Below are 14,072 nucleotides of genomic sequence, written 5' to 3'. Positions count from 1 at the left end.
CCGAAAGTTTTAAGTAACTAGATCCATAAATTTTCACCTAATCAGACTTGTGTTTTCTTCCTAACTTTGCTACACATTTCTGATATAGGAAATAGCAGTTAATTATCATGATTTGGTAAGGAAGAGGTAAAATAAAATAAAGGTATGTTTTTTTTAAATATTTATTTATTTATTTATTTTTTTAGGTGTAGATGGGCACAACACAATGCCTTTATTTTTATGTGGTGCTAAAGATAGAACCCGGGCTCTTCCTCTGAGCCACAATCCCAGCCCCAAAGTATGTTTTTAAAAACTGGTTTGATGTCAATTAAAGGTTATAGTATCGCTGAATTAGCTATGAAAGTTTTGACATTCCCATAATTAGTATATTCTTAGATGCATAGCTTAGAAGGACAAACCCTAAAATCCTCAGAAAACTGAAATTTATATAACCAGTAATTGTCAATAAATGATACAAAACTTATATTGAAAATATATCTCTATGTTCTCCACTGAATTAATTTGCAATGAAATTTTTTTTCTTTTTGCAGTAGTTAGGATCAAATCCAGGGCCTCAGGTGTGCTTGGCAAGCACTCTATCACTGAGCTACACCTTCAGCCCTTACAACGAATATTGATTAAATATGTATTGAGTGTTTATATATGCTAAGCACTGCTATAGGCACTATAAAAATGATGGTGAAGAAACATGAAAAAATTATTTGTTATTATGGGAAAATTTAAACATATACAAAACTAAAGATATAATAAACTCCTATTACCACCCAGCTTGAATGGTATGAACTACCAACCTTCTTTCATTGATAATCTACCCTTTCCTCCCTCCCTTTATATTATTTTTATTGTTGTTATTATCATCATTGTTGTTATTTTTCAATACTGTGAGTTGAACCCAGAACTGAGCTATATCCAAGCCTTGTTTGTTTATTTTTTTATTTTGAGACAGGATCTCACTAAGTTTCCCAGACTGGCCTCAAACTTGCAATCTTCCTACCTCAGCCTCCCAAGCAGCTGAAATTACAGGCGTGCATCACAGTGCCTGACCCCTTATCTTATTTTGAAGCAAATCCAAGATGTCAGATTATTTCATCCATAAACATACTGGATCTGGTCCTGGTGACTTGTGTCTATAATCCCCACTACTTGAGGTTGATGCTGGAGTATTACAAATTCCAGATCAGCCTGGGCAACTAAATAAAATAAAGCTGGACACAGTGGCACATGCCTATAATCCCAGTGGCTTGGGAAGCTGAGGTAGGAGGATAGCAAGTTCAAAGCCAGCCTCAGCAATGGCAAGACACTAAGCAACTCAATGATATCTTGTCTCTAAATAAAATACAAAAAAAGGGCTGGGGATTTGGCTTAGTGGTTGAATGCCTCTGGATTCAATCCCTAGTAACAAAAATAAACAAATTAAATTAAAAGGATTGATCACCAGCTAGTGAGGAAGATAGGGAAGAGGAGAGGTCCAGAAGAGAAAAAGGAGACTGTGAGAAGCCTTCGAGGAGGTTAGTGAAATTGAGAAAAGCTGGGAGCTCTGGAGCTATCAAATGGCCACATGCTGCTGTGAAATCAGTAAAATGAAGACTGAGAAGTGATCTCCAGATTGGACCATATGGTGGCTATTGGTGGTATTTTCAAGAACGGCTTCTGCCAGGTAATGGGGACAAAAGCTTTGGTGCAGTGGGCCCAAGCATGAACGGAGGTTAAGGAAGAGGAAACAGAGGAGCAAAAAAAGTTGGGTGGTAGCTGGAAAGGAACAAGGAGTAAAGGGAAGTCCTGATTGTTTTGTTTCATTTTTTTTTTAATAATGATGAAATAGGAAAGAATTTAATCAATCTAGCTACATTGAGAAGACAAGAGAGAACAGGAGTCTGTAGTCATGTCTTTGGGGGTGCTGACATGAGCTTTAAGTTTATTTTATTTTTTTTAATGTTTATTTTAATTTTGTATGCTTTTTTTAAGAGAGAGAGAGAGAAAGAGAGAGAGATAATTTTAATATTTATTTTTTTTTAGTTTTCGGCGGACACAACATCTTTATTTGTATGTGGTGCTGAGGATCGAACCCAGGCCGCACGCATGCCAGGCGAGCGCACTACCGCTTGAGCCACATCCCCAGCCCCTTGTTTCATTTTTTAGTAGGAGGGATTACAGCATGTTTCTATGCTGATAGGAACAATCCAGTGAAGAGTGAAAAATAGATGATGCAGCAAAGAGGAACAATTCTAGGACCAAAGACCCTGAGCAAGGAGATAGGGTAGGGAAGGTGGAGCACATGCGGGGAGATACATAAAAGCACAGATGACACATTTATTTCAGTGGAGAGAGCAGAGTACATGGGCAGTCACGGGCAGATTAAGAGATTTAGAGGACAGTGGATGTAGAAGTTCTCTTCTGTCTGTTCCTATATTTTCCATGAAATAATAACCAAGGATGTCAACTGAAAGTGTTAGCCACTAAGCGAGCCAGGCAACTTTAGGGGCAAACTCCTATGCTTCTGGGAGTAGGGGGAGCAGCAGTCCCTTTATAAGAAAATTGTTCTTTCTTTTTGTTTCAGCTAACTCTTGGAAAGACTTAGGAGGAACCAGCCAAGGTCATCAAGTCAACTTGACACATTCTTTTAGACAACCTAGAGTAAACTTGGCTCATTCAAATACTGAACTGAGCCTACCCAGAAGCATTTTTCTGTCATCTTTTTTTTCCCCCATCACAAGTATTGAACTCTAGGGTGCTCTACCCCTTAGTTATGTCCCCAATCCTTTTTGTTTTTTATTCTGAGATGTGGTCTTACTAAGTTGCCAAGACTTGCCTCCAACTTGGATTCCTCCTGTCTTAGCTTCATAAGTAGCTTAGATTACAGGCACAAGCCATGGTGCCAGCTATTTTCTCTTTTTAAACACATGGTGGATGACCTTGAACTGAGCATGCTAAGAAATGTGCCAGTGCCTGCATGGGTTTTCCTATATGGACATGTTCAGGCTCCCCAATAAAATCCCCAGGACTTCTTTGTTCAGCGGGAACATTCTTTGCAAATAACCCCAGTGCTCTCCTTACTTCCTGCAAATAATAAAAGTTTCTCCACTCTTTTATCTCCTGGTAGTGCTTTTGGTTTTGCACTAAACAAGATGCCAAACCATTGCATTTAGTTATGGAAGTAAAGATTTGGGAGAAGAGTAGTGTTGGTTTAAAAAGAGGAGAAGCTTGTGTTGGGCTGGGGCTCAACGATAGCACGCTCGCCTGGCACGTGTAGGGCGCTGGGTTCGATACTCAGCACCACATAAAAATAAAAAATAAAGGTATTGTGTCCAACTACAACTATTTAAATAAATAAAGTATTTATAAATAAATAAATAGAGGAGAAGGTAAATGTAAGTGTGAATTAGCTACCACAATGTTGAGGGCCTACTTGAAATCTTGCTCATGTGGGGTAGTGGTACATGTAATCCCAGCTGCTCAAGAGGTTAAGGGAGGAGAATTGCAAATTTGAGGCCAGTCTGGGCAATTTAGTGAGATCTTGTCTCAAAATTAAAACTAAAAATGGCTGGGGATTTAGTTCAGTCATGAAGTACTCCTTAGGTTCAATCCTCAGTGCCAAAAAAATTAATTAATTTAATAAAAAATAAATATTCAAAGAGAGAGAGAGGGAGGGAGGGAGAAAGAAAGGAACAGAGATCTGTACTCCACATGAAATAGTGGTCAAAGTTAAAACCTTGACTGTATTTTCTCCTTTTTCTATAATCCAGCCTCCCTGTCCAGACTCTGAGGTCTACATGTTACTACCATTACCTGGCACATTAACCAGTCTGTAATTATTTAATTAATTTATTATGCATTAATGTACATCATCATTTATTCATATTCTATTAATTAAGCTCCAGACACTGTTTTAGGTATCCATCCAAATTCTTAGGGACTCAGGTTACAAGGAAGAAAGCAGGTCTATACCCTCGAGGAATTTATCTCCCGCATCTTAAAAGATATGAGCATTCATCTTGGGTAAACATAATAAAAACCAATTACAAAGTGGAAGTTTTCATATTAAGTACTCAGAACTAGGTGAGCATTGTGGTGCACACCTGTAATCCTAGTGACTCAGGAGGTTGAGGCAGGAGGAATGCAAGTTTGAGACCAGCCTCAGTAAATTAGGGAGGACCTAAGCAATTTTGTGAGACCCTGTCTCAAAATAAATAAAATAAAAAGGTCTGGGGGTGTGGTTCAGTATAAAGTGCCCCTGAGTTTAATCCCCAGTACCATAAATAAATAAATAAATAAATAAATAAATAGAAAAGAGAAAAAGAAAGAAAGAAAAAAAATACTTAAGACTACAGTCACGTAAATCCTTAGAAAGAATATTAATGCCCCATGAAAGATTGGACCCAGAAAAGAAGTCAAGGAGGTGTGCAGCCTACTATGGAGAGTGTATCTATATTTCTTTCCCACTAGTACTGAGTTGACTCTATGGATTCCAGCCAAGTGCAGCAGACAGAGGGATAATCTGCTGGAATTTTTGTCTATAATGTCAAAGCAAGGATTCATCATTATATCCAGAAAAGCATGAAGTAATTAACCATCATAACAAAATAAAGTCTGCTCCATCCAAATTCTCAGGACTGCATTAAACCCTAGAATATACAACTTTGCTTTGAACTTATGAATATGTCCAGCAGGCAAACTGAGTCTTGTTAACTGAGTCTTCTCATTCCATCCTCCTTTTTTTCTGACCTTTTTGTCTTTTTCTCTTTTTTGCTTTCTTCTTCTTTCTCATGAATTTTCATCTGGTTTTTTTTTTCCATTTTCAAATGACATAAAATCTCCTAGAACCACTGGCTCAGGAAGCTATCATCTTGGGGACCATAGGCTTTATTTTTAAAAAGGGTTTTCTGGGGCTGGGGATGTGGCTCAAGTGGTAGCGCATCGCCTGGCATGCGTGCGGCCCAGGTTTGATCCTCAGCACCACATACAAACAAAGATGTTGTGTCTGCCGAAAAACTAAAAATAAATAATATTTTTTTTAAAAAGGGTTTTCTTCTGATTTTAGACATACAGATACAAGAAGAAGAATGGAGTGGGAACATGGGCTGTGAGTTGGTTCCAGGGAGATGTTTGGGTCCTGAGTGGCCTCAGACTCTTGTTACAAAGAACAAGAATAATGTACTGTCTATTTGACCCAGATTTTGGAGAAAAAAAAAAAAACAGGAATGCAGTGGGCTCTGTGCTCTGTTCTTTCACATTAACAGATACTTTTTATGTGTTGTTTCAAAAAGAGAATACTGGAGCATGACAGTGTTTTTGTTTAACTATCACTAGTAGCAAGTTCCATGCCATCTCCCTTTTTGTGCAGTAGGTGTCAGTCACATACAGCCTTTCTCTGCCTAAATCCACACAGTAAGAAAACGACCCTTCCATCATCCACCTTTTTCCAAGTTAAAGGGATCAATTTCTTCCTAGTTTAAGCCTGCAAAACAATGGGAGTAGTCATTTAGGTGCTGGAAACAGTTGTACTAAGTTCTTAGGATATAGACCAGCCAGGGACTGTGTCAAAAAGGTGACAAATGGGGGCTGGGTTTGTGGCTCAGTGGTATAGCGCTTGCCTAGCATGCATAAGGCACTTGGCTTCAATCCCCAGCACCACATTAAAAAACGAAACAAAAAAATGAAATAACAAAATAAAGGTATTGTGTCCATCTACAGCTAAAAATGAAAAAAAAAAAAAAGGTGACAAATGTAGAGGGCCCAGGTTAAGTCCAGTTGGTCTCATTTCACAAAAATGTTGGCATCAAGGTGGATCTCTAATGGGCCCAGCTATGACACCAACTCTAGAAAACATGACAGGGGCCCAGGTAATACTCAAAAATCTTCTATTTCCATAGGGTGAAAGAAGTTGAGCTATAGTGCCCTGAAAAAAAATAATCAGTGTAAACCACTGATCTCCTGCTTGCCCATGAAGAGATTAAGTGTCTGGTCTTTGACCCCAGGTAAGACACTTCTTGAAACCTCAGTTACCTAATCTTTAAACTCTATACAATAGGGTATGGGGTTTTACTTCAGTGGTGGAGTGTTTGCCTAGCATGTGTGAGGCCCTGGGTTCACTCCCTAACACCACAAAAATAAAAAATAAATCATTAAAATATTGTTTTGGGGGACTAGGGTTGTGGCTCAATGGCAGAGCGCTGTCCTAGCATGTGTGAGGCACTGGGTTTGATTCTCAGTACCACATATAAATAAATAAATAGATAAATAAAATCCATCAACAGCTAATAAAAATATTTAAAAAAAAAAACTGTTTTTGTCTACCCAAGATATTTAATGAGGAGGGGGAAATGAGATATTGTTCAAAATGGTTTATAGACTACAGAGCACTGTTTAAATGTAGAATAAGCCAGGTGTAGTTGCACATACCTGTAATCCCAGGAACTTGGACTGTGGCAGGATGGTTACAAGTTGCAGGCCAGTCTCAGCAACTTAGGCCCTTAGTAACTTAGTGAGACCCTGTCTCAAAAACTAAAAAGGGATGGGAATAGATCTCAGTGACAAAGCACTCCTGGGTTCAACCCCCAGTACCAGAAATGAATAAACACATACATACATGCATATATAAATGTAGAGTAAAATAAAAATACAAATATAAATATAAAATGAACATAGATGAAAAAGAATTCAGTGCTCAAAATGTAATAATTTCAATTAATCATTTTTTACAGCTATTTCTCAACATATTACACCAAGACTTTTCTTTCTCACATGTATGCAATGTTAAGTCTCATGAAATTTTGACACAAAAAGATCCCAACCTAAACAGAGGCACACACTATGAATGGTCCCTTTGAAGGATGAGAGATTCCTTTCCTAGCTTTTAAACTACACCATTAATAGACTGTCAAGTTACTTATAAATTCCAAGCGCTACAAAAATAGAAATATTAATCCTCAACAACCAGTTTGGTGCTACATTGTATCCCAGAAATGCATTTGATCTCACAACCACCTTTAGCTTCATAATTCAGAAATAGAGGGCTAAAGCTTATAGTCCCACTGTCATTTTGCACTTGTTTTAGCAAGAGACTTCAAATTCATCATACTTGTATTTTATCCCATAGTCAGTCTAAACTATTTAAATTAGAACTACAAGCATTACTAGAAGAACTCACGTTTGAGAAGTAGAAAGATTGTTTTATCCCTTGATGTTGAAATCTGAGCAGAAGTCTTCAAATAGGATTGTTTAAAAATGAATCCATCAATTTTTTTCCTCAGTGCTTTCTAAGGTTGTCAGGAAAGGCCAGAGGCAATTCAAATTTTTTAATTTTCCATGACTCATTCTCTCCCACAGAGTTTTGTGCTATATATTCCTGCCTTGTCTGTTCTTTTTGTTGAAAATCCTTTATACACCACCCACACTTTTTTTCTTTCTTTCTTTCTTTCTTTCTTTCTTTCTTTCTTTCTTTCTTTCTTTCTTTTTTTGCTGAGGTTTTCAAATTGCTATATCTTGAACCAGCAGAAGGAGAAGGGTGAAATTTTAACCTTTGAAACATCTTAGTACTTGCTGAGTGATCAAGGAGCAGACTGAAAAGAAGATTGCTGTCGGACTTTACCCCATTTGGAAAAGCTTTTGGTACAATAGCTCATCCAACCCCAATTTAAAGAATAAAAAGTATGTTTTCCTTAAAACCCCAAATCTTTTGGAACATTTTCCAAAAAGTCTAAGTTTCTGTAGTAAATTGTTTCATTTAGGAATTTTTATTTTTTAGACCCATTTTTAAATAAAATAATTGTTCATAATATACTTAATAGGATTCCACAATAACTTTAAACTTATAGTATTGTCTGCTACATTGCTTCATACTTTTTTTTTTTTTTTTAGTATTTTACAATTGGAAATAGACATCACTGCTTCCGTGGTAAAGCAACAGTTTTGAGTGAAATTCTTCAGGAAAGTAGAGATATAATATCAATATGGTAATGTTAGTCATCTCTCAATGTCTGTCAATCTGCTTCCTGAGTAGTGAGGGTCTGATCATTCCCATGTCTACTTTTCAAATAACTTACAGACATAAAAATATTGGAAAGTGTGACACCAGGCTCAGAGTCATAGCTTTTATGTTTCAGTACCTAAATAAGAGTTGTGAGCAGTGAGGCCACCTCTTCCTGGTGATTTTGGTCCCCCCCCCCTTTATAGTTCACAATAACACTAAATGAAATTTTTGCATTATCTTTAATTCCTTCTACTCTCCTCCCCCACCCATGGATTCCTCCTAATTTCAAGAAACGACTCTTAAAGATGTTATCCCTACAATCTTCTCTCCTTTATCCTCCAATGATCCAGACCTAAATATTTCAATACATTGGCCAGTTCATTTCTGATGGCATTAAAAGCATGGGCACCACTGTTCCTTTATTTTACAAAGCTCACAAATGCTGTACGACCTATTTGCAATACTGGTTACTGAGCTCTCCCGGAGCAGTTGATGCGAAAGGATTTTACTTCCACTTAATTACAAGGAGAAAGACCCGATTACAAAGAGAAATGTTTTAATCCATTTTGTCAGAGATCCTGGGGGGCGGGGCGCGGTGTGCTCTGTGCTAATATTTAAATTGAAGAGGAGGGAGGACAAGGGACTGAGGATGGAGAGGAACGCAGGAGGTGGAGGCGGAGCCTGGGTCAGCAAATAAAACCCCTAGCTAAAAGGGAAGCACATTCGCGTGTGGAGGAACCACTCTCCCGTAACCCGGAGCGATGGAGCAGTCCGTGCCGTAAGCACCAAGATCGGAGATCCGACCCTGGGAAAAAAGGACGAGAAGACCAGCGAAAAAAAGGAGAGGACATCTGGGAAAAGCGGAAGCAGAAGACGGGAAGGGGAAAGAATCCCACAGCAGGTGGAAAGCAGATCTGGAGCAAGCCGCTCAGGTCCACAGCTTTTGTCTTTCTGGAAAAAGAAGAAAGTACCTGAGGATTGCCTTTTCCCACCCTCCAGTTAATGAAAACTACTGTTAGCCTCATCCTAAACGAAAAGACTAAGGGGGAGGTAAAGGCAATCTGTTTTGTTAGGAGGAGAGCTGCGAGGAAATCCAGACGACTGTCTTTTTGAAGCGTCTGAAATAAGCCACTGCCTGGTCCACGGAGCAGAACCATCCTGATTTCCGAAGATACACCCCTTTCAGGAGAATTCCAGCTGGAGTCGCTGGTACAGTTCTATTTTTATATGTAAATTTTTATGTCTCCTTTTTCTTTTCTTTTCTTTCTTTTTTTTTTAAACAACACGTTCCTTGTCATAAGCAGGAGTGATAAGAAAGCGTCAATACAGAATAGTTATTATCTTACTTTTTCCTTTTATCTGCTTGTCTTTTTTAGAGGGTAGGAGTGGTCCCTATTTCGGAAAAGGGCGTTTTAATTTGAAAGGCTCTCTCTCTCTCTCTCTCTCTCTCTCTCTCTCTCTCTCTTTCTATATCTATCTACCCGCACATGCATTTAAATAGAGAGAGAGCTTTTGGAGGTTCAAATCCTAACAAGAAAGATGGAAAAAGGAGCCAGACACCGAAATAACACCGAAAAGAACCACCCAGGTGGGAGCGAGCGGGAGGCCAGTCCCGAGGCCGGTTCCGGAGGGGGCGGAGTAGCTCTGAAGAAAGAGATCGGATTGGTCAGTGCTTGTGGTATCATTGTAGGTGAGTCCAATTTTTTCCCCACCTACTGCCCTTTCCGCACTCTAGGGGTCCTTCGGTGGGATGTTCATCCCTCTGAAGCACTGGTTTTGCTTCCTACTCTTAGAAAAGTATTGTCAGTCACCTGTGTTTTAACCCACCTCCACTGGTCAAGTTTGAGAGGCATGGAAGTCATGTTTGTCATACGCCTCTTCCTCCAAACAGGGCTAAACAGGTCTCTTCGTAGAATGGAGCAAATAAGGGTCACAAACCTGGCTGATTATACCTTCCGACATTGCCTGGGAGCTTGTTAAAAATATAGGTGACCTGGCTCTTCACTTGGAGGTTCTGATTCAGGCTGAGGGACATGGATTTTTTTTAACTTGGTTTTATGCAAACACCCTCCGCAGGCTGTGAACTGGCTTTTGAGGCATATTTAGTAGATATTTTGTTGTATGTTAGATGAAACTAAGGAATGTGTAATAAAAATAGCAACAACCACCATAATAATCCCTTGACTTTTTATAGCCTTTTCCATCCTATGCAGCACTTTTACTGTGTGAAGTAGATGTGACAGGGCTGTTATTCACTTTTCACAGATGAAGAAATTATGGAAGAAAAAGGGGACCGATTGTGGTCTTCTACAAACAGTTTACAGTTTTCTCTAGTTGACTAGTAGAATCCACCTATCTCTTAATACAGAAGACTCTGTAAGTTCTCAAAGGGAATAGTAACTATAATGTAAAGTGCAGGAGGAATTGATGAGTAAAATGTGTCCTGTCTTGGAGGCTTTGAAGGTGAGGAGTTGGGTGGCCTTCAGTGCCAGTGCAGACCATGATGATATCTCTCTCAAAGACCCTCTGTAGAGCCGGAGTCCCAATTACAGCTCAAGACAACACAGCTTCCTCTTTTCAGAGAAGCTCTGAGGATGGATGTCAAGCAATGGCACATTCCTGCCCTTCAGAGAATGAGTTTTCTCTACTATCTTTGATAGACAGCTTTACTTCTTCCCACAAGAAGGATACAGAATGGTCAGGCCCAATGTGTTGATGTGTGGTCTCTATCCAGAGTTCCTTTGTGAAGGCTTACAATGTCTTGTGGCCCATAAACCAGTTTCTCTGGACAACAACATGTTTCATGCGTAGCTCAGAGACACTTTGGCATGAGAGCAAAGTGACACTGGAGAACACTCTTGAACTCAAATAAAATCAGTACAGTATTCAGATAATCCTCTTCACCTCCACACCCAGACTTCAGTGATCATAGTTATCTCCAGTCCCTTTCAAAATGGGATCTACTTTATCTAATTCTCTAACTCATAGAGGTTTTCCAGGCATTCTACAGTTATATAAAAATATATATAATATTTTTAAAAAATCATAGTCATGATCTCAATCTCTCATTACTTTTTCTTATTACATTTTCTTTGCCTCTCCTTTACTTTATCTCAATTGATCTGTAAAATGAGATCAGCCAGGAACTCAATAGGTATAGCTCATGCCAATTTGTAATCTATACATAGCCTAGAGCCTTTTGCCTCTTTCCTCAATTTGACTGAATGGATTAAGCATTTTCCTCCTTTTGGAAAGGCTCTGATTGATACACAGAGTCCTCATGCACAACACAAGCAAACCACCTTTTTCCTGCTTTCAGCCTTGCTTACCCAACCCTCCATAAATGCAGGTATTCAGTTAGAGGGAAGTTGCCTATGTCCTGAGGTCTTTGTCTCTTTAATTTTTTTTTTCTAAGACTATGAAGAAATGGGAGTGTTCTGATATAATAAGTACAATTTCATCTGGGTGAATATTACTACTGGTTTGTCCATGGCCTCATGGATAGTATTTCAATGTGAGTAGTGCCAGAGTTCCCCATGGTGACATTACAGTAACAAGAGCAATGATACTGATATTCTGTGGTGAAAAGAGATTTCAAATATAGTATGTGGTTTCAGAAAAATCAGGATTTTTTCCCAAACTATAAGAATCCTTGGAGGCTGGGGATTTAGCTCAGTTGGTAGAGTGCCTGCCTTGCATGCACAAGGGCATGAGTTCAATTCCCAGCACCACAAAAAAAAAAAAAAAAAAAAAAAAAAAAAAATCCTTGTAGAGGTAACTGGCACTATTCTACCTCAGTTCAAATTAGGATACAAATAATTGTCCCCTTTAGGATGATATAGGGGCAAAATACTTTCTGCTTTCCCTGCTGCTTGGCTATGAGTTGCAGATGTGCTGAGGTGCTGCCCTGTCCTCTTCTAGAGGGGTTTCGGAGTGGATGATAATGATTCAAGTTTTTCAAGACCAAATGCAAAAATAGAACTGGCATTTTCCATGCAGAATTCAGTGATCTGCTGGCTGTTCAATGTCAACACTATGGAAGAAAGTGAATTAAAAGGCAAAAGGAGACAGGAAATTTCCTAAGTGAATCAGATGATATGATATGGGAAAGCAGCATTGACCCAAATCTGTCTCATACCCAACTGACTTAGAAGGATAAGTTAAACTATATACTTCATATAAGCTCATAAAATTTCATTCATAATTATCATTGATGATTGAAAGTAGAAATAACAGAATATCAGGTATTATGGAAATATAAAACGAACTTACAGGAGTCATGTCCTGGAATTACTTATCTGAGTGAGAAGATAGGATTCATATTTATTAAAAAAAAAAAAAAAAACATTAACAGCATGGCTTAGTAAGAGCTGGGGGAGGGCAAAGTTAGGTCAGGAAGCATAAGGAATAATTCTCACTAGCAAGCAGATTAAGAAGCCTTTTTTTTTTTTTTTTGGTACTGAGATTTAACCCAGGGGCGTTTTACCACTGAGCTATGTCCCAAGCCCTTTTCATTTTTTCTTTTGAGACAGCATATAACTAAGTTGCTTGAGGCTTCGCTAAATTACTGAGGCTGACCTCAAACTTGTGATCCTCTTGCCTCAGCCTCCCAGATGGCTGGGATTACAGGTGTGTGCTACCATGCTCGGCAAAGAAGCCTCTTGAAAATATGTGGGGAAAAAATGGAGTAAAAGATACTAAGGTACTGGGAATTCTGGGATACTTTGTAAGCAAAAGGACAATGACTAAACTGTTATTTCCTTGAGCATAGATTATTGTCTTGGGGTTTGGAGGTGTAATCATTGGTAAAGTGTTTGCTTAGAACCCAGCATTGAAAAACAACAAAAACACAGTGTCCTGGCTGAGGATGTATCTCAATGGTAGAACACGTGCTTAGAATATGTGAGGCCCCGGGTTCAATCCCCAGCTCCAGAAGAAAGAAAGAAAGAAAGAAAGAGAGAGAGAGAGAGAGAGAGAGAGAGGGAGAGGGAAAGAAAGAAAGAAAGAAAGGAAAGAAGGAAAGAAAGAAAGAAAGAGAGAGAGAGAGAGAGAGAAAGAAAGGAAAGAAAGGAAAGAAGAAAAATAGCGTCTTATATATCTCAGAATCTTTATTGCTTAGCAGAACAATTACTCAAATTATTTTTTAATTTAATTGGCTCTTGGGCAAAAATTTGAAGACATTAGTAATAAGAAGTGTTTATCTGATGGGCAATGGGGACATTTTAAGCTAGGAATAATTTCATCAACCTGGACAGTTTTGTTGGTATGTTTTGATCTCTGTGCGTATGTGATTTTGGAAATTGAACCCACACCCTCGGGCATGCTAGGCAAGTGCTCTACCACTGAGCTATACCCCTAGTCCTTGTTTAGTTTTTAACAGCACCCTTATCCTAACATAACAAGTCTATTGTTCTCTGAGTATTTGACTAAGGACAACTCTTGGTAGCAGATGACCTTAGATTTCATCATGAATATGGAGTCCCCCCAAAATCTTTTTTTTGTGTGTGTGGTACTGGGAATTGAATCCAGGGCCTTGGCACATAGTAGGCAAGGGCTCTACCACTGAGCTACATCCCCTAGCCCTTTTCATTTTTTATTTTGAAACAGGGTTTCACCAAATAGCCCAGGCTGGCCTCAAACTTGCAGGCATATGCCACTACATCAAGCCCCCCCCCCCAACCCCCAAATCTAAAAAGATTGTGAAGACCAGCAAAATTCACTTGTTGATGACATGTTTATTAATAATGACAACTATTAATATATCACCTGACAGGCATTCTCATCCAGTTATCTAAGGTACAAAATCTGTTTGTCCTTCACAATAAACCCTATGTGGTAGGTACTTATCTCTTCCTACAGATAAGGAAATAGGAGCTCAAAGGGATAAGCAACTTGTGGAAGGTCACAAGACTAAAAAGTCTTGGAACTAGAATTCAAACCCAGAACTTGTCTGAATCTTGAACCAAGATCTTCTATTATTTCTATTTTTATGTCCTAAAGGGATGTTTTCTTGTAGAAACTGGGCAGGGGTCCTTATTCATTTTTGTAGATGAAGCAATTAATGTATTCCCGGTGTTGGGGTGCTGGATAGTCAGGGTGGAGG

General features: G+C 38.8%; 2 protein-coding genes across 9 annotated transcripts in view; one reads left to right on the top strand and one right to left on the bottom strand.

Moving 5' to 3' along the window:
• Window positions 1-7,411, bottom strand: part of Rnf212b (ring finger protein 212B) — a 56,153-nt gene extending 48,742 nt beyond the window's left edge. For 3 of the 8 annotated variants that reach the window (XM_058585792.1, XM_058585794.1, XM_046465184.2), the window contains exons 1-2: window positions 7,148-7,408; window positions 6,400-6,501 (exon numbers count right to left, since the gene is read on the bottom strand). The gene's annotated coding sequence lies outside the window, so the exon portion shown is untranslated. Of the gene's footprint in view, window positions 1-6,399; window positions 6,502-7,147 lie in introns of all 8 variants that reach the window. The other 5 variants (XR_009228710.1, XM_058585796.1, XR_009228709.1 and 2 more) reach the window with 4 other exon arrangements.
• Window positions 7,412-8,672: 1,261 nt separating this feature from the next.
• Window positions 8,673-14,072, top strand: part of Slc7a8 (solute carrier family 7 member 8) — a 57,681-nt gene continuing 52,281 nt past the window's right edge. The window contains exons 1-2 of the mRNA XM_046465244.2: window positions 8,673-9,178; window positions 9,471-9,659. Of these exons, the coding sequence (XP_046321200.1) occupies window positions 9,509-9,659 (151 nt within the window). The 5' untranslated portion in view covers window positions 8,673-9,178; window positions 9,471-9,508. The remainder of the gene's footprint in view (window positions 9,179-9,470; window positions 9,660-14,072) is intronic.

Source organism: Marmota monax, unplaced genomic scaffold (assembly GCF_021218885.2).
Source record: "Marmota monax isolate L192 unplaced genomic scaffold, Marmota_monax_Labrador192_F-V1.1 WCK01_AAM20220418_F8-fsc00079, whole genome shotgun sequence".
Classification (NCBI taxonomy): Eukaryota; Metazoa; Chordata; class Mammalia; order Rodentia; family Sciuridae; genus Marmota; species Marmota monax.
Note: the sequence above shows the minus strand (reverse complement) of the source record. Positions and strands in the feature narration are given on the sequence as shown.